The sequence below is a fragment of the Medicago sativa genome, chromosome 4 (assembly GCF_051527215.1).
Source record: "Medicago sativa cultivar Bolivia chromosome 4, Bolivia_mono, whole genome shotgun sequence".
Classification (NCBI taxonomy): Eukaryota; Viridiplantae; Streptophyta; class Magnoliopsida; order Fabales; family Fabaceae; genus Medicago; species Medicago sativa.
In genome coordinates this window covers 79,756,627-79,783,035 of record NC_140752.1, presented here as the reverse complement: position 1 = coordinate 79,783,035, position 26,409 = coordinate 79,756,627, and the positions used below count along the sequence as shown (strand labels likewise).

At 34.9% G+C, this 26,409-nt stretch overlaps 3 protein-coding genes across 3 annotated transcripts; 2 read left to right on the top strand and 1 right to left on the bottom strand.

Annotated features, from left to right (window-relative positions):
* The first annotated feature begins 503 nt into the window (after positions 1 to 503).
* LOC146932390 (mediator of RNA polymerase II transcription subunit 16-like) lies at positions 504 to 14,709 on the top strand. The gene is made up of 16 exons (XM_085704044.1): positions 504 to 787; positions 1,708 to 1,776; positions 1,987 to 2,075; positions 2,919 to 3,031; positions 3,157 to 3,258; positions 3,816 to 3,906; positions 5,169 to 5,762; positions 6,674 to 7,292; positions 7,463 to 7,542; positions 8,350 to 8,432; positions 9,070 to 9,306; positions 10,499 to 10,670; positions 11,217 to 11,707; positions 11,878 to 12,054; positions 12,389 to 12,763; positions 13,835 to 14,709. The coding sequence occupies exons 1-16, from the start codon at positions 507 to 509 to the stop codon at positions 13,979 to 13,981; spliced, it is 3,720 nt and encodes a 1,239-aa protein (XP_085560170.1). The 5' UTR covers positions 504 to 506; the 3' UTR covers positions 13,982 to 14,709.
* A 2,030-nt stretch (positions 14,710 to 16,739) lies between these two features.
* On the top strand, positions 16,740 to 23,069 carry LOC146932389 (trafficking protein particle complex subunit-like protein). Its single transcript, XM_085704042.1, has 12 exons — positions 16,740 to 17,179; positions 17,266 to 17,350; positions 18,864 to 18,994; positions 19,088 to 19,190; positions 19,305 to 19,319; positions 20,334 to 20,479; positions 20,628 to 20,823; positions 21,158 to 21,232; positions 21,482 to 21,598; positions 21,791 to 21,835; positions 22,304 to 22,402; positions 22,541 to 23,069. The coding sequence occupies exons 1-12, from the start codon at positions 16,899 to 16,901 to the stop codon at positions 22,559 to 22,561; spliced, it is 1,314 nt and encodes a 437-aa protein (XP_085560168.1). The 5' UTR covers positions 16,740 to 16,898; the 3' UTR covers positions 22,562 to 23,069.
* A 677-nt stretch (positions 23,070 to 23,746) lies between these two features.
* Positions 23,747 to 25,940, bottom strand: LOC146932388 (stem-specific protein TSJT1-like). Its single transcript, XM_085704043.1, has 5 exons — positions 25,800 to 25,940; positions 25,355 to 25,679; positions 24,651 to 24,891; positions 24,403 to 24,523; positions 23,747 to 24,144 (listed from the first exon to the last, which is right to left on the bottom strand). Exons 2-5 carry the CDS (start codon positions 25,561 to 25,563, stop codon positions 23,948 to 23,950), a joined length of 768 nt encoding a protein of 255 aa, XP_085560169.1. The 5' UTR covers positions 25,564 to 25,679; positions 25,800 to 25,940; the 3' UTR covers positions 23,747 to 23,947.
* Positions 25,941 to 26,409: the final 469 nt, after the last annotated feature.

Here is a 26,409-nt window from a genome sequence, read left to right as displayed (position 1 = left end):
TGGTTTCTTTAACCATGGACACCGGTTAGCATGACCCTAATTTGAGACAAATAAAATAGTAAAGATAACATCTATTTTAAGACGGAGAAAGTAACAAATGAAGCATAGATAAATAAATAAATAAAACTCGGGCGAAGGTTGATCCACAAGTCTGAAACGACAAAAAGTAAAAAAAAGTGGGAAAAACATTTCCGACGCAAGAGCCAAGAAAGCAAATCTGGAATCACTGCCTTTTACTTTGTCCACCACACTACAAAACACAACAACACACATCACCCACCCAGCACAAACAAAAACCCTAAAAATTCTCTCTTTTTTTTTATTAAACAAAACATAAAATCTCTCAAATCCCATCCTTTGTTTCTCTTTTCCCACTCACTCTCTCTCTACAAACAACAACACAGTATCATCTCATCTGTCACCTTCAATTACGACTTTTCACCACTTTCTCTCTCTTCTACATTTTCGGTCTATTTATTAAATTAGGGTTTTTTAATTTATTCGCTATGAATCAAACAAAAGACTCTGAACAAACTGAGCCACTGGCTCACTCTATGCCCCATTCTCAAGACCTTCCTAACGGTACTGCTTCTGACAATAACAACAACGAACCAATTTCTGCTGTTGAAGATCAAGAGGTTGTTGCTGAGGACAATAAATCACCAATTGATCAACCAATGGAGGAAGATTCTGTTAATCCAGCTACTGTTTTCACTATCAGGCTTAGACAATCTAAGGCCAATTTGATGCATAAGATGAGTGTTCCTGAATTATGTCGTAATTTCAGGTTAGTCAAGGGAAATTTTTTATTTTGAAAAAAAAAATGATTATTTTTTCTTATTTGTTGAAATTCTTGTATGTGTTGATTGGTTCATCATGGTAGATTTTAACTTTGTTGTAATTTATGAATTGGTTGAGCTGGAAATGTTTGGAGTGGAAAAAATGGTGTTTTTTCTTTGTTGTTGGAATTCTTGCACATGTTGATTGGTTGATGGTCAATTTTAGCTTTGTTTTGATTCATGAATTGGTTGAGCTGGAAATGTTTGGAGTGAATTGTAACTTGATTGATCAGTTGGTTTATTTTCAACCGATTATGATAATTAGTATGAGTAGTGTTTTGGATATGTTTTGTGACTCTTATGTTTTAAATAATCAAAGTAAGTTATTAGCTTTACATTGCCAGTTGGGTTAATGAAGTTGTTCAAATTGATTATGGCCCTGTTTGGATAAACACTTATTTGCATTTATAGCGCAAATGCTTATCATGACAACGCATATGTATAAGCTACTTATGTGATGATATTATGTATAAAGTTATACTGTTTCGTATAAGCTATAAGCTGTTTTCGTAAGCTATCTTAGAGAACTAGTGAAAATAAGTTGAAACCAGCTCATGAACAATGTAATAAGCTGTTTTTATAAGTTCTCCCAAACAATCTCACAAAACTTATACTAGTAGATAAGCTCAAATAAGCCAATCCAAACAGACCCTATATTGAACCAAATTTGATTATTTTTTATTCTTCTGAGTTCTGAATTTACATGGCGATAGTGTACGGCGATTTAGATTCAGACATTTTATTGTTGGTCTTCCAATGACTTTCTGTGAAGTGAACTTGTTTGTGTATTATTTTATGTTCCATATGGTTTATGTATTAATAATTTTGGTTTTAGTGACATTTATTTATTTTATCTTTCTGTTTGCAGCGCTGTTTCCTGGTGTGGAAAACTAAATGCCATAGCTTGCGCCGCTGAAACTTGCGCCAGAATTCCAAGGTCTGTGTTTTTATTACCCATTTGAACATGTTTCATTCCTTAAAATTTGACTATGTGTTACACATGTCTTTGAGAAGAAGAATTTATGTTTGTATGAAGATAGTTGAAGTGAATTTTCAAGGCAGAAAAAGCATACTCTATCAATGGATAAACATTTTAAGCTTTGTAATTCTATTTATAATGCTTACTGGCGTTTATCTTTTTTCATAGTTCAACTGCTAATCCACCATTTTGGATCCCTATACATATTGTGATCCCGGAGAGGCCAACTGAATGTGCAGTATTCAATGTCATCGCAGGTATATTAATGTCGTTGTTTCATTCTATTACAATGGATGTTCCATCATTACTGTATTTTATGCCAATAAAGTTTGACTTAAACTGTTGTAAAGTTTTCGTAGTTCTCTTGGATTAGCAATTTAAAGCTTATGCTAATATGAGGCAATTCGACCACACAATCTGGCATTAGCTAATATTGACACGTACTTGGATTTTTGGTTATAAAGTGTAGTTCCTAAAGAAGAAATCTTGTAATTATCAGACTCTGAATATGTTGAATACATCGAATTCAACCCAGGGAAACTTTATGAACATCAAACAATGCCATACATCTGTCTGTCCACTCGTTTTTTGTTGAATTGTTGTTGGAAAGTTATTGAAGGCACGTCATTATGAAGTTATTGCACATAAACAGGATTTCAAAGGGGTTTTAACTGATTAACATGCAATTTTGAAGGATATTTTTGATAGAAAATGCAAATTTATAACTATCAGTTCCTGTTATTAGTTACCCAAATATAAAGAATAAAAAAGGCAGGCCAATGCTCAAGGCTTCCATCATGTTCAAGTCTGAAGATTGTCAAGGCTCACCCTTTGACCACCAGCTTAATATGATGTTTTTTACGATTTTAGCAGGAATACCATTACAATAAAAAGGCAAATTAAATCTGAATGCATAATATGTTTTATAATTCCTAAATTGCATTTTGTTGTCCTGTAGTAAACATGAAGTTTGCTGAAGTGTAAATTTTTCCCTTCCCTCAAATACGATGAATTATGTTAACCGACATTTGTTTTGCGGTTTTGTTTTCAGAAATATAATTTTTATATTTACATATTTTTTATAATTACATCTTCTGCAGATTCTCCTCGTGATTCAGTCCAGTTTATAGAATGGTCCCCCACCTCTTACCCTCGTGCATTGCTGATTGCAAATTTTCATGGGAGGGTAACTATTTGGACTCAACCTTCTCAAGTAAGTATGAGCTATCAATCTCATTACCTTGCTCCAAATGAGCTACCAATCTCATTTCTTTTCAATGTAGCCTATATTTCACATCTTTGTCTGTGTTATACTCCTCTGATAGTTTCTTCATTCAGGGGCCAGCTAATCTTGTTCGTGATGCTAGCTGTTGGCGGCGTGAACATGAGTGGCGTCAAGATATTGCAGTTGCTACGAAGTGGCTATCAGGAGTGTCTCCGGTATGCAACTACACAGTCTTGTGCTGATGTCATGTTAAAATATTTCCTGTATTTCTTTTGATGAAGTCTTGTAAACATTATAATTTGTCCATCGTTTACCTTGAACTTCTGTGGTTATAGTCAAATAGTTTTCTTCACAGTATAAATACTATGACAGACTAGTTCAACAGTACAAAGAATTCTCTAATATGGTATAAAAAGACTAGAAAGAAGCAAATGGCTTTAGATTCTCAAACCAAATAGAATTACATTATTTATCAACTAATTATAAAGTCGCCCTTGAAGAGCTTCATTATCATTCTTTTGCAATATTGTCTAATGTTTTCAGGTGTTTATTGTGATATACTTTTCATTCTGTTTCTATTTCTTTCTGTGTACGGAATTTCTTTTGATGGTAGATCTTTTAATCATATTCCAATACAAGTTAATAGTATATTTTGGATATCATTATTTTAGAATCGTGGAGATTCTAATCCCATATGATATAAATTGAACAAATCTATTATTCATGTCTTCATTTTTAATCTGAATCAACTTTTTTTTTTTTGAAAAAATAGTATAGGTGGTTATCATCCAAATCAAGCGCTACTCCAGATTCGAAGCTTACATTTGAGGAAAAGTTTCTTTCACAGCAGTCTCAAACTTCAGGTCACTTATCCCGCTTACATTGTTTCTGGTTGCCTTTTATTTGTGGTACTTTAGAGATGTAACTTTGGGGAAGGGAACAGTCGCCCAGTTGGATGGTTGAACCTCTGAGATCAGATTCAAGTTTTAAAACTTGGTCTATTGTCGATTAGGCTACAAGCTTGTTGACTCAGTGATAGTTTTGAGAGAGTCTATAAAAGGAAACAAGGGAACAATAATGTAGAAAGTCAAAGTAGTAATGTAGAGAATCAAAATAGTAATGCAATAGATCAAAACAGTAATATAGAGAATCAAAATCTCATAACTGATTTAGTGGGTTAAGCGCATGATTAGTGGACAGGTGGCTGAGGAGAGAGATTGTGGATCTGAGGGATATATAGAGAAGGAATGTTCAGTATGAGAGGACAGGAATTTAGTACGTAGTCTCACTACACTGGGAGATTCTAGGTGTCTCGAATTACCTAGGCTATCTTTATTTTTCTGCATTTTACAATTTCCGTTGTTCGACCATTGTAATCAGCAGTTAGATCCCATTTGAACTCTAACTGGATCATTCAGAAATAAGATCATCCGTTTTCATTGTAATTTTACCGTTGCATTAACTAATTCAGTCCTAATACTAAATTGAATCCTATCACTCAGATTGATTGCATTTTTTCTTTCCTTCATAATTTTGTTAGTTCCCGGTTTTGTATGATGGCACCCATCACCTTACAAGCTGGCTTGTAGAGTTTAAAAAGAGTGGCACCCCTCACCTTACAAGCTGGCTTTGTATAGATGAGTTAGGCCCAATATAAAAATCTAATACCCAAAAGCTAAAAAGATTTTAATCAATTTAAAGGCCTTTCACCTCCTTGTTGATCATCAAAATCACTAAAAATTTGAAAATTGGGGCACCAGCCATGTCCCATTATGTCTAGCCAAGTGGAAGTATTGGCTAGGTGTCGTAGTTGTGTGCACATCGTGTCCTCATACGTGCCAGAGCCAAATTTTTTTTTTCTCCAACACTGGAATGGAGTGTCTGATGCGTGTTGTATGGGCTTCGTACTGTGTATGAATGTTGGGCACCAACACGTGTCAGGTGTTTGACATGTATTGGTTACTTGGACACACCTCAACCTGAAGTGTCATTGCTATTTAGATGCTAGAGTGGCATCTTGAATTTCCTTTATTTGATTGCACATTGGTTGGTCATTCATTAATATGCTTTACATATTAAATATTAAATCCTTGTGTATCTGATGTATGCGGTTGTTTTATTTCAGCTAGATGGCCCAATTTCCTTTGCGTCTGTTCTGTGTTCTCATCAGGCTCAGTTCAACTTCACTGGTCCCAATGGCCTCCTAATCAGAAAGACTCAACACCGAGGTGGTTTCACACCAGTAAAGGACTTTTAGGCTGTGGGCCCAGTGGCATTATGGCCGGTGATGCTATCATAACGGATAGTGGTGCCATGCATGTGGCAGGTGTACCGATTGTTAACCCATCCACCATCGTAGTCTGGGAGGTCACACCTGGGCCTGGGAATGGCTTCCAATCATGTGCGATGACAAGTACAAAGTCTGGTGTCCCGCCACATATCACACCCAAGTGGGCTGGTTTTGCACCTTTAGCTGCATACTTATTTTGTTGGCAAGATCATCTATTATCTCTTGCAAAGCAAGGGAAAAAGCTGACAGACAAAAACATTGGTGATGCTGTACCTCTATACTGCTCACCAGTTTCAAATTTTTCGGCATATGTGAGTCCTGAAGCCGCAGCTCAATCTGCAGCAACCACTACATGGGGTTCTGGTGTAACAGCAGTGGCCTTCGATCCAACTCGCGCTGGTTCAGTAATAGCTGTTGTGATAGTTGAGGGTATGAAGCTGGTTCTGACTTTTTTTTTTCTTATTCTTTTCCTCAAGCAAGCAGTTGACGGTTTGCAACTTGTTTTGTGCTAACATGTGCCTCCGCTGATTATGAATTTATTCCTCCATCTTCAATTCTTTTGCTGCATTCTTTTTGCCCTCTTCTCTGTTTATTGCATTTTCGGACCACAACTCTTCAATATTGTAATTTTCTTTGATCTTTGCTGTACTTTTCTTTTTGTGGAGTCGTAATGAATGTAATTTAGGTTCATTGAAGCTCAATTGTATTTATCCTTTCACTTATCAAAAGTTTCAATCATGTTTTAGGAACTTGTGACCCAATTTCCCCCCATCAGAAATCCTCTAATATTCGCCCATTTGTTTTACCATCTACCGTTGCACTCCATTACATTAAAAAGGGCATCCCGGTGCAATAAAGCTCCCGCATACGCAGGGTTCGGGAAGGGGTCCCACCATTTGGTGTATTGTACACAACCTTGCCCTGTTTTATACACAAGTGGCTGTTTCCAAGACTTGAACCCGTGACCTTTCAGTCACATGACAACAACTTTACCGTTGCTTTCCATTACATTCCTCAATTTAAATGATTATTAATAACCACTTTATATAAATATATGTATAGTCAGTCGTTAGTTATATTTTTCTTTCTTGTTTTACCATCTACAACTTATTCTTTTTTATGTTCAGAAATATAGTTCAGATTGGACTGAAGTTTTAAATTTTTCTTACACTTCCCAGAGTCAAACTTACGATATTTATCTATCTAACCTTCTTTTCACCCCGAGGCTGTGATAATGCTTGATTGTAATGCATGTTGGTCAGAATATTATGCCAGTGGTTCCATGTGAACAGACAGTTGATCTAAAAAATGATGCATAACTGATTTTATTACCTTTACAGGACAGTACATGTCCCCTTATGATCCGGATGAAGGCCCAACAATTACCGGATGGAGAGTGCAACGCTGGGAATCATCTTTAGAACAGGTTGTTCTCCATCCTATATTTGGAAACCCTACCTCTAGTATGGGTGGTCAACCTCCTATGCAAACTGTCTGGCAGTCCAAGGTGGACCTGTGCATAACTCCCACAGATGATTTTATGAACCATCAATCGCCCACAATTGGAATGGCTACTGATGTGCAAAAGATATCTGAGCCTATTTCGGATAAATCAAAGCGGGTCAATTTTGATCCATTTGATCTTCCAAGCGATGTTAGGACCCTTGCACGGATTGTTTACTCTGCTCATGGGGGTGAAATTGCAATTGCTTTCCTCCGGGGTGGTGTCCATATATTTTCTGGTCCAAATTTTGCACCAGTAGACAACTATCAAATTACGGTTGGATCTGCAATTGCTGCTCCTGCTTTTTCTTCAACAAGCTGCTGTTCAGCTTCTGTTTGGCATGATACTATCAATAATTATACAATATTGAAAATAATTCGGGTTCTTCCTCCTCCTGTTCCTCTTAGTCAAGCAAAGGCCAATTCATCAATTTGGGAGCGTGCAATTGCTGAAAGGTGAATGCTTTATCTCTTTTCATTATGTGATATGTGAACTGTGTCTTAATATGATTTCAGATTTACAGCTTCCACTGATTTTTGATCCACTGTGTCTGGTAGCGGAAGTTGTGATTTGTTTCTTTTGTCAATGATTTTCATGAATTTGCTAATATCTGTTAGTATAACAGGTTTTGGTGGAGCCTATTGGTTGGAGTTGATTGGTGGGATGCTGTTGGCTGCACGCAGAGTGCTGCTGAGGATGGTATTGGTAAGGATGCACTTGTTGTTCAGTCTGTTAAGAGTAAAATAAGTTAGCTAAGTCTGCTGTAGTTTAATTGTAATTGAATCCAGTTACTGTTTGATGGGTACGCTAATTGCTAAGAACCTGTTCTGACAGACTCACTGCCAGACTGCCCATCCTACTGCATAATATTTATGGATCCGCCTAATTTGTTAGAACTCTTATAATTTCCCTTATCCATGGTAAATTTGCATCACTGAGGTTTCTTAGTTCCGTTCCTTTCTATTATTTTATTTCACTATTGGAAAGAAAAGTAAGCCCTCCCCTCCCTTCCCTTCCCCTTCTAAACCCTCAATCCAAATACACTCTAAAGAATTGGTCATCCCTTTTATGAGTGTGTGGCCTTTAGACAAGTCCCAAGACAATGAACACACCTTCAGGGAAGTCCCGAGACAAAGTAATCTGTGTGCACTTATGTGGTTGATTTTTTTTTGCTGTTATTTATTTAAGGCATCTTCTACTTAATGCTGTTTGTACAATGTACCGACTCAATGCAAGTTAGAACCTCCTGCAGAATAGTTATAGATCTAATGATCTGTATTCTCCATTCTATATAGTCTCTAGTAACTTTTCATAACAACTCTATTTGAGATTTTCCTTGCTACTACTACTATTATTATATTGTTTATGTTTATGTTTATGTTTATTATGTTTCACGATTACGTCCTTTCTCTGTTTTGATCTGTTCAAGTTTGTTCTAGAGAAAGAAAGGATGATATGATTTCATGTTTTATATGTACATTGACAAAGAATACTTTCTTTTCCTGGTTTCAGTTTCACTTAACAGCGTCATTGCGGTTTTGGACGCGGATTTCCATTCTCTTCCTTCTGTGCAGCACAGGCAACAATATGGCCCTGTATGTTATTGTTAACTATCACTATTTCAGCATTCTGTTGGTGGCTTTCATAGTTTTTCCCTATTCGTTTTCAATTTCGCCATAGTTAGCTCCGTAGCAGTTTCATTGTTTTTCTGTTAACTGTGATGAGATTGTACTTTGTTTGGTCAAGCTTTTCATGGATATTGCGTAATCTGGATTTCGGACTCGAAAGCAAATACTTATTAGAGAATCTTTTATTTGTTGAAATTGTACCTGCATCATCAGGCTTAGCCGCTATATGTATTGTTTGTCCTCACTAAATAACTTGTAGATGACTAAGAGCTTAATTTGATGTTTGATGTCAGTTAGATGCTAAAATCATTTAAAACATCCATGTGAATATAATTTTTGAACTCCAGAAAATCTAAGGTCCAAAACGTCCATGTGAATATAATTTTTGATCTACAGAAAATCTAAGGTCCAATTTTCAACCAAGCATGCTCTATTCTTTTGCCGTGCCTTTCAGCTGAGAGAATTCTCATTATAGTATAAACAATATTGATTTTCTTCTATTAGTTTCTTCTGTTTAAGGTAGTATTTTCAGATAGATACATGATAGCATCTTTTTATGTCGCAGCTTTTTAACCTAAATGAACTTGTTTCTATATGATTGCAGAGTCTAGACAGGATAAAGTGCAGGCTACTGGAAGGGTCTAATGCGCAGGAGGTCAGGGCTATGGTTCTTGATATGCAAGCCAGGTTGTTGTTGGATATGCTCGGGAGAGGGATTGAGTCTGCATTAATAGATCCTACACAATTTGTGCCTGAGCTTTGGCAAGCATCTGGCGAAACACTATCCAACATTGATTCTGAAACCATGGCTGTCGAGCCTGCATTGGTTCCTTGTGTTCAGGTCTGCTTTGGTTACAGTATGGAAACTTGTGTTTCTATTTGGTTATTTATAAAATAAAATATAAAATGCAATTTGTTGTGCTTCCCTATTGGTCTTTGTCATTTAGCATACTTCTCATCTGTGCTCTCTTCGGTCTTGCCATAGCATAGTTGTTAATCTTTGACAGCGGTGCGGAGTGGCCAACTGCAAAAATGCTATGCCTGAGATTACATAAAAAATGTAATTATAATTCACATACTAAATGCTCGAATATAAAAAATAGCCCAAAATTGAAGCATCGTCAATAATTTAAAAAATGCTACGAAGGGTTTTAAATCCCTTTTTCATTCTGGTGGGGAAAATAAAATAAAATTTCAGTTATTACACAAAAACTCTGGTAGTTGAATAAAGAGGAGGGGGATGGAATTAACTCAAAACTAGAACCATATTTGACTATGGCATACATTACCGTGGAGCACAAGTGAAAGGGACAGATATCACTATTTCCCAATTCATTTATCATTTCATAGAGGACATGTGAAAATAGTCAAAAAGTTACATGGTCAAATTTGTGAACTTCATGAGATGATAAATAAAAATGGTGATAAAGATTAATGTTTTTAAAACATGAGTGTTTGAAATTTGGCCTAAAATCCCCCCCTCCTCTCTCGTGAACCAAACATATTTTTAATTAAAATCCCTCACCTCCCCTTTTTTGAACTAAACATATATTTATTAAAATACATCCCCTCTCCAACATTAAAATCCCTCCCTTCCGCTGAACCAAACAGACCCTAACTTGGGTTTTCTCCCATTTTCTTATTGTGAATGAGTGTCAGGAATTCAGTAATTTTTAGTTTTTGAGGCTGCATATGTAATTAGATATATAGTACATAATAAGCTATGTTACATATGTACGGGTACAGTACCCAGTACATACGGGTATCAGTACGAGAATACGGCAATTTTTAAAAGTAGAGGGTACGTCAATAAAACCATGAGTTTGATTATATAATATAGCATGAGAAGCACTAGGATGCTTGCATTTAATTATGTTTTTGTACAAAATTATGCTTATGAATCTACCTGAGTGTGTTCGTACATGATGGAACCCTTCAGAGTTTTTTTTGGCTTCTTTGTGAATTGTTCTTGAGGGCTGTTATACATGTTATTGTCTGTAGTTCTTGTTTCTTATTTGTTTTAATCTTTGCAGGCTTATGTTGATGCAATTCTTGATTTAGCTTCACATTTTATCACACGTTTGCGACGTTATGCAAGTTTCTGCCGTACGTTGGCTAGTCATGCCGTGACTGCAGGCACCGGAAGCAACCGCAACATGGTTGCCAGTCCTACCCAAAGTTCAGCAACTCCTGCAACAAGTCAGGGTTAGTGTGCACATATCAGATATTAATTTTTGGAGTTTAAATTGATTTTAGGAATGCTCTAAAGGAGTCTAATGTTATAAAAACGAATGGACTCCCTTGTTTCCAATAATTTACTCTGTGGGGTCTATGAATCCTGTCTCCGATTAAAGGCTTGGAAATTATACAGACCCATTTGAAGCTTTTTATGTAAAAAGAACATTTTTGAAAATTCTCCAAAAAGTACTAGGGTCCAGAGATTAATTTAACTTGTTTTCAGTTATATCCAGTTTTCTTTATCATGCTTCAGTATGGAGGTTCTCTGCCTGCAACCAATATAGCTGTTTTATTTTGGATTAAAAAATATTCTTGGGGATAATCTTCTGGTTGGGCTTTTGCTGCATAGATTTAGTGCTTCTCTTCTAATGGTGATAGAAAATAATTGTTTTCTTTAGGGGAGAAAATAATCAGTTATCTTCACTGAATTGTATTAATGATTTTCTCCATTTGTGTGATCTTTTTTGTCTTAAAATTTAAATATCAAGCTCAAATGCAAATGATATTTTCCAGGTCAAAATGGTAATACCAGCTCCATGGGAACCGTACAATTGCAAACGTGGGTACAAGGGGCTATTGCCAAGATTAGCAACACAACTGATGGAGGGTCCAACCCGACCCCTAACCCCATCAGCGGTCCTTCATCATTTATGCCTATAAGCATTAATACAGGAACATTTCCTGGAACACCTGCAGTTAGACTTATTGGGGACTGTCAATTCCTTCACAGACTATGCCAACTTTTACTCTTCTGCTTTTTCTTTCGACGTACACAACTTCCTCGCGGTAGAACTACTGATTCAAATATACAGAAGTCTAATGCTCCTGCTTCTGGCAAAGTGGAGGAGATCGCAAAACCGGTTTCAGCTGTGGCCAAGTCAGAAGATGGACTGACGGGGCGAGCTGGTCAGCTTATATCTGGGCCAAAAGGAGGTGAAGAAGCACCTTCTGGACGTTCAAGATTGGGTAGTGGAAATGCTGGCCAAGGATATACGTTCGAAGAGGTATTAACTATAATGTGATAAATTTTGTGACTTATCTGAAGGCTCCGAGTTTTTTATTATTTGTGACTTACATAAACATGTTTCTAGAGTTGTATTCTTACTTTTACCTGCCGTGGTTATAAAGTAGACTGCAATTTTACTTTTCTTTTCTCACTATACGTATAATGCAGGTGAAGGTGCTTTTTATGATGCTTATGGAACTATGTCGCCGAACATCTACCCTGCAACACCCATTGCCAATATCTCAGGTGGGGAGCAGCAACATTCAGGTTCGGCTGCATTATATTGATGGAAACTATACTGTACTGCCTGAGGTTGTGGAGGCATCCCTTGGTCCACATATGCAGGTAACTTCATATTGTTCTACTTATTTTAAATGTTTTTGATGATATTTTCTCAACCTCATGCTTTCAATTGTTGATTTGCTTTGTTAATGTATTTAATTAGGCTGGAAAATAGCTTTATTACATTTCTTTACATGATGATTCCTTTTTACAGCACAATTTATTTCTGATTCAGTGATGCAACAGAATTAGTTATAGATTATTTTGGTGCTGTTGATGATTGGACGTTAAACTTTTGATTCCTAGTCAGTTGTTTTTGTTTGGTTCTTTTTGTTCTTTCTTTTGGGCATGCAACCTTTCTTCCAAAGCCCTTGCTGAAACAGAATTCATTATGCAGAATATGCCCCGTCCTAGAGGTGCAGATGCTGCTGGTCTTCTACTACGCGAGCTAGAACTCCACCCTCCATCAGAAGAGTGGAATAGGCGGAATATGTTTGGCGGACCATGGTCTGATCCCGATGATATAGACTGTGCAAATGATCAACCTAAAATTGTTTGCTCTGACCCACTTGATCTCAGCTCAACGGAGCATTGTGATGCCTATGATGGAACCCATCGCTTATGGCCAAGGAAGCGCAGGATGTCTGAAAGAGATGCAGCTTTTGGGCTGAACAGTTCTGTGGGATTGGGTGCTTATCTTGGTATCATGGGATCTCGAAGAGATGTTGTTACTGCAACATGGAAAACTGGCCTTGAAGGGGTCTGGTACAAGGTTAGAAATTAAATCTAGTTCACTTTTATTGTTTGCTGTGTGCATTTAAGGGTTGCATGACTTTGAAATGCTTATTTTTTGTTGTTGAAAACTTGGGAATTGTTTGTTATTTGGGTGATTTTATAATATCTGAAGGCTCGAAAAACTGTCTCTGAATCTTACAGTCAACTTCGGGATTCAATTTTGTGTGCATTGTAAGATTTGTCATTTATATTTTTTGTAGTAGTGCGAAATTTTTTTTTTACTGTTGCACACAATGCTCGAACACCAACACAAGAGCACCGACGCAAGAACACCACTAGCATTGCATTGGTGTTCTGCATTGTAAGATTTGTCATTTATATTTTACTGTTGATAGATGTTCTTGCATTGGTGTTCTGCAATGCTAGTGCTTGTGTGAGTTGCAAAATAATACTGATGAACCATATCACTTGAAAGAAAAAGCCAGACATGCCGCGGGCTTAGATTGATCTATGCCTAACAGATGGAATCAGCGACTGTGAGCATCCTGGTTTTACAGTGTTCAGTTTTGTCTAACGTTTAAACTTGGGGGATGAAAGCAGATGGAATCAGCGACTGTGAGCATCCTGGTTTTACAGTGTTCAGTTTTGTCTAACGTTTAAACTTGGGGGATGAAAGAGTAGACATTTGACTCTGTACCACTTTTCCTGAGTGACTTTAGCAATAGGTTAATTAATTAGTCAATAGTCCTAGGATGACTTTTATATCTCTAACCGATCCCTCAATCTAAAAGGAAATTTTAGTTGAAATGTAGATAAAGCGTATGCTCAGTGCAGTTATTTGCTGAAATCCAAAATAAAATTCTGGGGACTTGGTAGTTTGTATAGTGAGTTCAAGCATTACTTGATCATTTGTTTAATATCATGTGAAAACCGCTTGAGTACTTGACCTTTTTGCTATTTTTAAATTAGTGTTTGGTCAAAGATTTTTTTTATCCCTGACATGATTTTTGACATTAAATAAAAGACACTTGTTTGATCTTTTGAACTTTTTAATAAAAAAAATTTGCACGTATCTTCTATTTTGTGACTGTTTATTTCCATGGTGCAGTGCATAAGATGTCAGCGGCAGACTTCTGCTTTTGCTTCTCCAGCTTCTACTACCTCTCCTAGTCAGAGTAGCAGGGAGTTGTGGTGGATCAGCCGATGGGCATATGGCTGCCCAATGTGTGGTGGAACATGGGTTCGAGTTGTATAGAGAACTCCATTATGGTATTATTATATTGTGAGTTTTACATATTGGAAATTGGAGGCGCATATTTTTATGCCTAACTATGAAAGAATACTCAGATGGAATGCTGGCAAGATTTGTACAGAAGAGGTTTAGGGTTTGCCTGACAAGTTGGTTGTCTGTATATATATACATTGTCATTGATGGTGGCCACTGTTTTGAGTTCAAGCATTTTTTCTGTACCGATAACTCTGGTTTCAATCATTCAAAATCCATTTGTTCCAGTCTCAACTTGTTTTTGGGGCATTCGTTTTGTCTTGTAGCCTGCTCCATGCCAAATATCAATCAATGACTTTTACCGATGTTCAGTGATCCAGATTGTAAACTCTCTGATGAAGTAGAAGCAATTTGTACCCGATTATTTCGCGCATGCTGATGTAGTGGTGCTTTTACCGGTGGGATTGTTAAGAGGTTACTGCTGTTGAATAGGAGATTAAAGGGATCGGTTGTCACTTAACAATCCCCGAGAATGAGAATGCTGTGCATCGGTTTCCCAAACTCATCAATGTACCGATAATATTCACCATCTCATCAATGTACCTGGTCCTATAGAGTTATTTGTTCAACAGAAACCATGTAATTATTAGCTTAGTTTAGAAGTGGTATTTATTTATTTTTTGACAATGTGGTATGGATTTTTTGTCATTTGGTGCATTGCACAATACAACGGGAACTGGTACTGCCTGTTTGTTGGACATGTACTTATTTTACAGTTCTAGTCTAGGTTTTCAAATTCAATGTTGTGTAAAACTGTTTTTTTTTCTCTCTCTTTTTCCGTTTAAATCACATTGGTAAAAAAAATATATTTTTATGAATAAAAATTTAGTTTACTCGCTCGAAAGGTTCAATTCTTTACAATGAAATTTGAAGTAGAATCTATCAACGAATGACTTTTGACTTGTACTCGGTCATAGCGGGATCTTTTTCTGTCGAACTCGTTTGGTTGGCCACATTTAATTTTTATCGACTTTTGTTCATATGTAATTAGTCTCCTAATCTATCCATCCCACTTTATTTCTAATTTAAGTAAACAGCCATCATTTGTGTTTGGGAGAACGTTGCCAGCTATTGCGGTTCAATGCGGTTCGAGGGATTAGTTCATGTAGTTGTGGAGAAGATATCCGGTTCATACAAGAAATTGGTTCATAAATTGTTAAATCCTACGAAAAGATTCTTAAATTATTCATATATTGAAGTATTTAATTTTTCCATTAATTGATTTGGCTGGATGTCTGCTAGTAGTCCATAAATAAAATATGAAAATGCATTAATATTGTCTTTAGACCATAAAAATAATAATTTAGTCCTTAATGTTCAAACAATGTTATTCATTGTCTCGTGCTTAACTCAGTTGGTAGGAACATTGCATAATATATGTTGTGGCCGAGGTTCGAACCCTAGACACCTAAGGTGAATTCTAACCACTAAATAATATTATTCAATTACATTATTGTGTTCATCACGTGACTTTCATATTCATCTATCCAAAATTATCACGTGGCTTTCATATTCATCTATCCAAAAACATGTGACATCTAAGGTTAATTCTTCCTTCAAATAAGAAAATTAAGGTTCATTACAAAATACTATAAATGAGTAACTCTCTTGTCCAACTTCTCCATTAACTTGTTCTAATGTTTGGATTGATGGAATGTGATAAAATGGAATGAAATGAAGTTGGATGAAGTCATATTTCCTTGTTTGGATTTGTAAAAATTAAATGAAATAGAATGAAAATGATGGAATCCATTCTATCACATACATCACAGCCTCTTATTTTTGTTCTTTTCCACCAATTTGAGGTGTATGCAATGAAATATAACCTTTTAATTGGATAATTAATATTTTAACTCTATTTCACATTCATCAGTGAACATTTCTTCTCTTCCTTAAATTTATTGTTTATTATTATCCGCCATCTTCTTCAGGAAGTCGTCTCTTCTTCTCACTTCACACTGGCTAAACACAAGTGAAAAAAAATGGAAAAGTCAAAGTATTAAATGTTAATCAATTTAATAAAATATAGTATATTTTAAATTTAATTTTAATTCCACTAACAAGTTAAATAAGTAAGGGTAAAAATGTATAACTTATCCATTCCGTCCACTTTCCAAATAGTGGAAGAGTAAATTTGTTTCATTCCATTATAAAATATTCAAACAATAGATTGAAATCTTTGTTCCATTTCCTTAAGCTCTATTTCATTTTGTTCCATTTCATTCTATTACATTATGTTCGTTTTAATATATCCAAATTGAGCCTAACTTTTGTTATCCAAAAATTAGAAAAAGTTGAAAACTAAACCCACGCGGCTTCCGGCTTGTCAAACGTGTTGCGACAAATTAATCTCCTTCAAAGGCGTCTCATCAAATTGTTCTCTTCAAAGACATCACAACAAAATCTCCTTCAAACGCTTATGTTCTTGTTTTTGTTTTTAACATTCATCCACGGTCATCTCAAAAAAAAAACCGATGTCGTTTTTCCCTCTTTTATGTCACAATAGGTTAGGTTAACACCATTTCAACTTCTGTTAAGTTATGTTACTATGATTTTTGACCAAAGAATTAAAAGGCGATTTTTTTAAAAGATAAAGGATTAAAACATGTTAAATAAGGTAAAAGATCAATATGCATTTTTTTTTATAAGATAAAAGATGAGAAATATATTTAAGCCTATTATAATTTATCGAGTATATACGTGTTTGCTTATTTTATTCAGAAACCTTATGCATCGTATTGTATATCAGTCATCAAAATTCTACTTGTTTTTGGAAGGTTCAAAGTTCGTGTGCAGTGATTATCACTAACAAGAAAATCAATTTGATTTCATCATTTGAAAAGAAAAACACATTTCGCATTTGAATTTGAATTTGAATATTTTGAAGATGAGTCAAGGAAGTGGAGGAGGAGGATCTTCATCTTCTCACTCAGTAGCCTTTCGTGTCATGCGACTCTGTCGTCCCTCCTTCAACGTCGACCCTCCTCTTCGTATCGATCCCGACGACCTCTTTGTCGGTGAAGACCACTTCGATGATCCCTCCGCCCCTTCCTCCTCAGACCTCATCGCTCCCGATTCCGATCCCAATTATCGCAATAGATTCCTCCTTCATCACTTCTCAGATTCCATGGGTCTCTCTGGCCTCCTCGTTCTCCCTCAATCCTTCGGGTACGAAGGTTTCACTAATCTCTCTTCATTTTCAATTACCAATTGTGATAATTATTGTTATTTATTTTTGAATTTCTTTAATGCAGAGCAATTTACTTGGGAGAAACTTTCTGTAGCTATATAAGTATTAACAATAGCTCCAATTTTGAAGTCAGAGAAGTTATTATCAAGGTTAATCATTTTCTTCTAACTAACTTTCATACTGTTTAATTACCTTTTTTTTTCTGTACCCATTGCTTACTTTTTGTTTTAAGTTTTTTTTTTTTTTTTTTTTTGAAGAGGCTAAAATGAAATATATTACCACATCAAAAAGTCCTCCCTAGTACAAGGTATGCCAGAGAGAAACAAAATGTTGAATGAATAGATAGGTACAAGTAGATTCCTATAAGGACCTGTTTGGATAGGCATCTTAATTAAGCGCGTACTGCACAAATATTGTTTAGTATAAGCTAGTTTAATAACAAGATATCAAATAAAGTCAAATTGTTTTCATATAAGCTTTAACCTGTTTCATAAGTTATAATGAAGAACTTATCGAAATAAGCTGAAAATAGGTTACTGGCATGTCATTAGCTGTTTCCATAAGTTGTCTCAAACAGTTCATAGGTACTTATGCCAATAGATAAGCTTGAATAAGTTGATCCAAACAGGCTCTAAAATTGTCTTTAATCATCTTAAGCTAAAAAAGTGCATATGTATGAGGGGGTCTCGACTAGTGTGAGGACTCAAGGTGGAGACACCGAAGATTTTTCTATAACAATAGGATTGCACCAAGGTTCAACACTAAGTCCTTATCTTTTCGCCTTAGTTTTGGATTTCCTTACGGAAAACATCCAAGAGTGAGCACGAAATGTATGCTTTTTGTAGATGATATAGTCCTACTTGGAGAGTTGAAGGAAGGATTGAATGGGAGGTTGGAGACAAGACTTAGAAACATATGATTTTCGCTTGAGTAGAAGTAAGACATAGTATATGGAATGTAATTTTAGCAAGAGGCGAAGTTTTTCTAGCGTTGAAAGTTGGAGATCATATCATATCAAAAGTTACACGTTTTAAATATCTTGGGTCTATAGTACAAAATGACGGAGAAATAGAAGCATATTTAGACCCTCGAATCCAAGTTGGGTGGTTGAAATGGAGGAGTGCCTCGGGTGTTTTATGTGATGCAAAAGTACCCTTTAAGTTGAAGGGAAAATTTTATCGGACAACGGTAAGACCGGCAATATTGTATGGGACAGAGCGTTGGGCGGTGAAGAACCAACACAAACATAAAGCAAGCGTAACAGAAATGAGGATGTTGCGTTGGATGTGTGGTAAGACTAGATGTGATAGAATTAAAAAAGACGACATTAGAGAGAGAGTTCGGGTAGCACCTATAGTAGAAAAGATGGTAGAAACTAGAATTAGGTAGTTTGGGCATTTAGAGAGAAGACCTGTGGATTATGTAGTTAGGAAAGTGGATCAGATAGAGAGGAGTCAGGTCACTAGAGTTAGGGGTAGACCTAGAAAAACTATAAGAGAAACTATTAGGAAGGGTCTAGAGATAAATGAGTTGGAGAAAGACATGGTTTTTGATAGAACACTATGGCATCGTTTGATTCATGTAGCCGACTCCATTTAGTGGGATAAGACTTGGTTGTTGTTGTTGTATCCAATTCATTATTTTAAACTTTGTAATTTCCAGGCTGAAATCCAAACAGAGAGACAGAGAATACTTCTTTTAGATACGTCGAAATCACCAGTTGAGACTATACGTGCTGGTGGGCGTTATGATTTTATCGTCGAACATGATGTTAAAGAGCTTGGACCTCACACGTAAGTTCTATCTCTAAACAATGTCCTTCTCTTAGGATATACAATGCTATGCTTTTTCGGTATTAATTAGATTGACCATATGTCTTCCTTCAGGCTGGTTTGCACTGCATTGTACAATGATGGTGATGGTGAGCGTAAATATCTTCCCCAATTTTTCAAGTTTATCGTTGCTAATCCACTCTCTGTTAGGACAAAGGTATTAACCTCTTTCTTTCTTTCTTTCTTTTAATCATATTGACTGAATTTGAATTGAAGTATTAGACAGTAACTGATGACTCACACACTTTCTGAATTTTTTCTTTTGTTGCAGGTCCGTGTTATCAAGGTATGTTGATGATTTGAATATACTATACAATCGTAAGTGTATATTCTTTTCCTAGACAAACTAGGTCGTCTTATGGTAAATAACATAATCTTATCTTATTCAATGATGTAGTACATTTTTGTTGGTATTAGGAATTTTCAGATTACACCGCTTTCATTGATTGGGTTCAGTATTATTTGCAAGTACAAGATCTTAAAATAGAAATGCATAATGAAATGTATTTTTTAAAATCAACAAAAAAAAAAAAAAAAGACTCAGTAGCATTACTTTATCAACAACTTTCCTATTATTTGTTGCATCAAACACATTTTCATCCAATGCTGTTGAGGTCAGTAACAATCAGTTCAAAGAAATAGATTTTCTTGATAGACCAAGGCAAGACAATAAATAATTAAATATGTATACAACAGTATATGTATATTTTTTTCATTTCAGACATATCCTCCTTTAAACTATCAATTTTTTGTAGTGTAATGCATATTATCATTAATTTCTTGATAGCTTCCCAGGGAGCATAAACTTGATTTTAATTATATACTCTCAGTAATGAATCTGGCTAGCCAATCATAAAACACTATGAGCTTTGTGGAGGAAATAGTAAAAACAACATTTCTGATTTTTCACTATTTCCTTCGCAGAAAGCTGAAAACGGGAAATAAATTGTAAATAAGATGATACTTTGAAATTATCAATGAATGCATGGTAACTAAAAATGAAAATAGATACAAATGGAACATCTCCCTAGTTGTTTTACCTTTATTCCTTTAAATATTGATTAGCCACCCTTCCCCTGTTATTTTTCCAAAAAAAAAATGACACGTTAGGCTACCCCTGACTTTATACAAACATATTTATGTAGTTGTGTCTGTTATCAGTATTCAGATTTGAAAATGTCATGTTTTGATCTTCAATTCTTAAGGCTTTAAGGAAATCATACCTGCTTTGTAAATTGAAGTGCTCACCTTACCTATCGACTACAGTTGTGCATCAGTTTATCTCCTTGATGTGTCTCAGGAAACTACCTTTTTGGAAGCTTGTATTGAAAACCATACCAAATCAAACCTTTTCATGGACCAAGTTGATTTTGAACCCGCTCAGCATTATAGTGCAACAATACTTAGAGGTGATGGGCCTCATACTGAGAAAGATAACACTGCAAGGTCAGTGCTTTGTATTTCTTTTGGAGTTAAAAACTATAAAGTAAACAAATGCTATGTTTTTTCTTTCTGACCACTTATATTTTGACTTCATCTCATGTAAATATATTTTATTGTTATTGTTATTGATTATATATTAGCTTGAATTCAGGGAGACATTTAAGCCGCCAATACTAATAAGATCTGGTGGAGGAATCTACAACTATCTCTATCAATTGAAGTCATCATTGGATGATTCTGCCCAAACTAAAGTTGAGGGAAATAATGTTCTTGGTAAACTCCAGATAACATGGCGAACAAATTTGGGTGAACCCGGTCGCCTGCAGACCCAGCAGATATTGGGAACTGTAAGTGTTTTTTCTTCTAAAATGATGATCCATATTTGAATTGATTATCTGGTGTGTTGTAACCTTGTTAAATATCAATAAACAATAACCAAGTTGATGGTTAAGCTTCTTTGGTTCTATACAATATTCATCTGAATCTAGTATGATATATTTCATTTTTCCCCTTCACTTTCGAAACGATAAGGCTGATTACATGTTTCATATTCTAATCATGTTAGATGCACGTAAACTTAGTAATTAAAATTTAATGTTTTTAATTCCGCTATCATTTTTCTAAATTATGATCATTTAGTTCTCATACACTGGTATTTTGTCTGGAAATGTTCCTTTGCAGCCAACAACAAAGAAAGAGATTGAGTTGCAAGTTGTTGAAGTTCCATCTATAATTAACCTTCAAAGACCATTCACGGTAATTTATGATCCAATGGTATACACATTATAAACCAGAAAACTGCATCTTAAATATTCTAGGTTTAGGGTTTCTTAGTCATTTTTCATCCTATGCAGCATCTAGCTATTGGTAGAATTTATTCACCATCTTAGGGTACAAGAATCATTATTTTTTATCTTGTTCTACTTTTCATCCTCAGTTTTAGTGTACCACCAACAGAAGAAAATAGAAATGTGGAAGCTGAGTTTGATTGCTTTTTCTTTGCAGCTAAAACTGAATCTTACAAACCTGACAGAGAGAGAGCTGGGCCCGTTTAAAGTTAGCGTATCCCAAAATGGTTCATCTGGGGAGACGGCTGTTATGATTAATGGCCTTCAATCAATGGTAATGCATTTTCTGTGGATCATCTCTGCCTTAGATTGTCAAGAGTATAACTTTTTCCCCCTGATACTTGGTGTCTTTGTATCACAATTTGTGTTTGGACTAGAGTTTAGATATTGTCATTGTGTACACAATCCTTTCTCTTGAATTTTATTGCAGTTGACTCTAACATATGATGTTGGAATCTATGCACAGGTTTTATCACAGATTGAGGCTTTAGGATCCACTAATATCCACCTGGTATGAATTTAAAGAATTTTGCTCGTATGTTATATAGCTGTAATAGTGGTAGGGGTATAGAAACTTTAAAATCATATTACATAACAACATTTGGTCAGTAACCCTTAAAACTTTCATTTATTCTCTTCAGTTTCTTGTTACAAAATATCTTTTTTAGTTATTACTTACAAATAGTACAATGATTTAAAGAAAAACTTTGAAATCATATCTTACAAAATAGATAAATCAGTTAATGGAAATCATATAAATCAGTTAACTGATTTGCAAATAGTAATAACTGATTTACTGTGTGTAATAACGATTTATCTATTTTATATGTAGTAATTGTGCAATGATTTAAAGAAAAAAATTGTTCCAAATCACAAGTATGTGCATTGCATGAGTTACAACTTACATTTACATCTAACTTCTCCTTAGAATGTGATTATTTTTTGTTGATTAATGGTAGCAATGTCATGAAATATGCAGAATCTCATAGCTACAAAACCTGGAATTCAGAAAATAACAGGCATTACAGTGTTTGATACGAGAGGGATGAAATCTTATGAACCACTTCCTGATTTAGAGGTTAGTTTGTATGGATTGTTATGTTACTAGAGTAGGTTGACTTGGGTATTTAATCAATTTTTCTAAAAACATTTGATGTGGTGCTTTGCCTTTGCCCTTCAAACCCCAAAAGTTGGATGACATTCTCTTTTGTTGCAGATTTTTGTGGACATTGATTAAAAGTGTGGCCACGTGAACCAGTTTGGTTAGAAATGGTTGACAATGCCATCTTTTCAAAAGGTTGATCTGCTGAACTCCGCAGGTCGTGTTCTGTATCATCGACGCGCCTAATCAGATCGGCCAAGTCCCTAATTTGTAGACTTAATACTTTCTAGGCTCAGATTGCCTTCCAAGTCAGGGTCAACGAATCCAACATGATCACAAAGCCTTATTGGACTGTCTGCAAACATCTGTAACTTAATTGTAGTATTGTGTGGTTGATAACGTGCTGTAAGAAGCAAAGTCCTTGCTTTTATTTATTGGTTCGAGGGGATTGGTTGTTTTGATTGCCATTAAAAAGTAAAGAACCAATCTTTTGCGACAGTATATTTCTGCAACTGCTTAATTGTCATTCCCCCATAGAAGGTTTACATCACAGTTTCTCATAGTAAATACAATAATATGCAAGTCCTGTGAATTTTATCACGAAAACATTATCAATTTGATAAACGATGAGGTTTACATCACAGTTTCTCATATTATTACAATTATTATTGTGTTCTAAGGAAACGATGAGGCGCTATGCTATTTGCAAACTATAATTAGAATATAGATGGGGAATTACATTGTACAAAAAAAAGATGGGGAAATTACACTACACATTTTTTATACCACCTTATAAAATATTTCAACAAATGTTTAGGTAATAAGATTAATTTGACAATTGTGTAAACCATTTTCATATCAGTATATAATTGTTAAGCTCGACATTCTAAGTGTAAACTTTGGGAACAATGTTGCAAAAAATACAGCACAAATTTTGTGAAACATGCATACGCACATCACTTGTAAAATAACAAAACATATATGTTCTACTCAATTTCTTTCCTTGCAATCATGTTTCATTGTATTCCATTAGTTGTAAAAGGATTTTCATAATCCTCCATTAGCCTTCTATCAGTTCAAGTATGTGAGGTATGATCCGAATAACTTATACAACACTCAGATTGAACTAGAGTGTAGAATTTAAGAGCAAAAAAGTGCCGAAACAAAATTACAAATCTGAATTCAAAACTTAAACTTGTTATTAATGTAGGAAATGACCTAGGTCATATTGAACTTCCAATAAGTATCATATATACAACAAAGTAGTCAAGTGTAGAATTTAAGAGCAAAAAAGTGCCGAAACAAAATTACAAATCTGAATTCAAAACTTAAACTTGTTATTAATGTAGGAAATGACCTAGGTCATATTGAACTTCCAATAAGTATCATATATACAACAAAGTAGTCAAATAAGCTAACAGAAAAAAGGTAAAAAAAGTGAGCAAAAAGAAAAAGAAAAGAAAAATAATTATATAAATTTTTGTTGTCATCAATTGGATCATAGTATCATGATTAGATGAGTCAGGCTTGTGAACCCCAAGTGCACAAATTGGCTTCACTTCCATTACGTGGCATCATTGGTGGCTTCCTTGATTGGGAGTCAACATAGAAGTTGGCCCCACACATAGCTCCCTCACTATCAGTCGTTGCCACTGGCTTCAACTTCTTACTTGGATGCTCATAACTAGTTAGACCATGCTCACTGTGAAACATGCACCCTGCAATTTCATTCCATCCATTATTAAATTCCAAATAAAACATAACCTTTACATACTTCTCATACTGATTTCATTTCATTGATACACTCCATCAGTGTAAAAAGTTTTGCACGTAAATCCAAACACATCTCCACACTATTATGTCATTTTGTTATGTTAATTCTTGAAAAAGAAATGAACTATGATTGGATGAATGTGTAATACATTTTTACACTTTACATGTCAATTAAACTCGTTTTGAAATGGAAATGAATATACCAGTAGGGAATGGTGCAAATGACTTAGCACAGCTTGCTTTAATAAGCTTCAAATTCTCAGAAATAACAACAGAACCATCAGCTGCAATACCCCAGAAAAGGCCAATCTGTTCATTACGATCCTGCTCAAACATAACCAACATGTGGTCCATTAATACTAGAGCTTAATTATTAATGAAAGTACCATGTAGTAAATTATAAAGAATAGAGATATAAATTAAAATGAAAGTGATTGAAAGAGGGGCTTACTGATGCAACAAAAACAGTTCCATCTTTGTTGTCATAGATGATAAATCCAAAACTACCATCAAGTTCTTTGAGAACTTGATCTGCAGGGAATGGACCCCTGTCACGAAGTGTCCTATAGGCTTCAATGATGAAATTAGCCTCATTGGTTCCCTTTGATAGTCCATATTGCTTTATTAGCATGCTCAGGTTGTTCAAGCTACCCATGAAAGCACAATATATGTTATCCAAACCACAAAATAACCTGCATAGCACATTTTTTTTTCATAAGAAAAACTATAACACAATACACATACATGCACACAACTTATAATTTATAAATTCAGGTTTAAATACGTTTTCGGACTAAATGTATAACATTTTACTTGTAGTTCCGCTATTTATTTGGTCCTAAAATATTTTTTGTGTTTGAATGGATCCCTTTAATATGCAGGATATTTGATTTTAGTCACACCAATTCGAACGATGCATAAGGATTAAAATAAATATTACACATATTATAAAGAATAATTTGCAATTTTATTATAAAACAAATTTTGCATGAATGAAAAAATAAAAGACCAAAACAAAAAGGGATATATTTGCAAGGATTAAAAAAATCATTTTTTTTTTACAGGACTTAAAACCAAGAAAATATATACTTGCATGCACAAAAACATATTAATTGAAACCTAAATTCACTGAATTAAAATCTGATTGTTACATACCCGTGATGTTTGGAGGTATTGTTTGAAGGGGAATAAGCTAGAATAGCATCATTTCCAAAGTTCAAGGAGAAAGCATTGGAAGGATTGAATGATGTGAAATCATGAAGGATTTCATGAGGAAGTTTAGACTTGTTAGATGAATTCAATGGAGCTGGACTATTAAGCTCTTGAGGTGGATTAACCAATTTTTTCGTAAAAATTCCCAACATCTTTGTCTCTGTAGATAGGTTCAAATTCTCTTCCAAACCAATTTCTTTCTTTTATCTTCTCCAAGAAGTGTATATATTTTCTCAAAGAAATGTACCAATATCAATAAAGCAATTAGCTGCAAAAAGAACATGAAATCTCTAATTAAGGTTTTACACAATTAACATGAACAAAAATATACACACACTAAATGTGGGGGAGAAAAATGGCATAGATTGAGGGAAATAAAATAGTTTACCAAAATGAGCAATCTTTTAGATTTAGTAATATCCTTTGAAAACGGACATTGATAGGTAGAATGACTCATCCATGGCTAAATATATATATAGAGAGAGAGAGAGAGAGATAAATAGATCATGTAATGCTGGCAGTTTTATCCAAATTATCAAACTAGTAAGCAGCAGAAGTTAAAATAGGTAACAAATTATTATTAATATGCTTATTAAAAGATTTTTTTGCTCATAATAGAGTACTATGATATATTTGGTAGATGTTCTTATAATAGTTGTTCAGAATCAGATTCTGTCTGAAAATAATTTTCATTTTTATTGTTGGGTGATTGCAATAAAAAAAAAAAAAAAAGCCGAGTGATTCACGTAGCAAATGTTAATCCAACAACATGTGACAGTGATCTGAGTCAGCACGTAGCAAATGTTTATGTTTCCATTATTACATTCCTTAAACGTCGAAAACAGCGTTTACCTTTGACTCTATGGTGTACTTGTCTGCACTTTGTGGTTATGCTTATGGTGCCATTCGCAGATTTCTCTTGATTTGTCTAACGTGGAATTTGTCTTTTGTACATTCTAAAAAAGTGAGCTTCGAATTTTATATTTGGATATTTGCTT

What these genes read in the sequence shown, in the direction of transcription:
- LOC146932389 (XM_085704042.1), top strand. Translation starts at nt 16,899, where the DNA reads ATGAGTCAAGGAAGTGGAGGAGGAGGATCTTCATCTTCTCACTCAGTA. An exon ending in ACCTTCAAAGACCATTCACG is followed by an intron (nt 21,233 to 21,481) that starts GTAATTTATGAT and finishes TTTTCTTTGCAG; the next exon opens with CTAAAACTGAATCTTACAAA. An exon ending in AACCACTTCCTGATTTAGAG is followed by an intron (nt 22,403 to 22,540) that starts GTTAGTTTGTAT and finishes CTTTTGTTGCAG; the next exon opens with ATTTTTGTGGACATTGATTA.
- LOC146932388 (XM_085704043.1), bottom strand. Translation starts at nt 25,563, where the DNA reads ATGTTGGGAATTTTTACGAAAAAATTGGTTAATCCACCTCAAGAGCTT. An exon ending in AATACCTCCAAACATCACGG is followed by an intron (nt 24,892 to 25,354) that starts GTATGTAACAAT and finishes TGTGCTATGCAG; the next exon opens with GTTATTTTGTGGTTTGGATA. An exon ending in GAACTGTTTTTGTTGCATCA is followed by an intron (nt 24,524 to 24,650) that starts GTAAGCCCCTCT and finishes ATGTTTGAGCAG; the next exon opens with GATCGTAATGAACAGATTGG.
- LOC146932390 (XM_085704044.1), top strand. Translation starts at nt 507, where the DNA reads ATGAATCAAACAAAAGACTCTGAACAAACTGAGCCACTGGCTCACTCT. An exon ending in TGCTGCTGAGGATGGTATTG is followed by an intron (nt 7,543 to 8,349) that starts GTAAGGATGCAC and finishes TCCTGGTTTCAG; the next exon opens with TTTCACTTAACAGCGTCATT. An exon ending in AAGGATATACGTTCGAAGAG is followed by an intron (nt 11,708 to 11,877) that starts GTATTAACTATA and finishes CGTATAATGCAG; the next exon opens with GTGAAGGTGCTTTTTATGAT.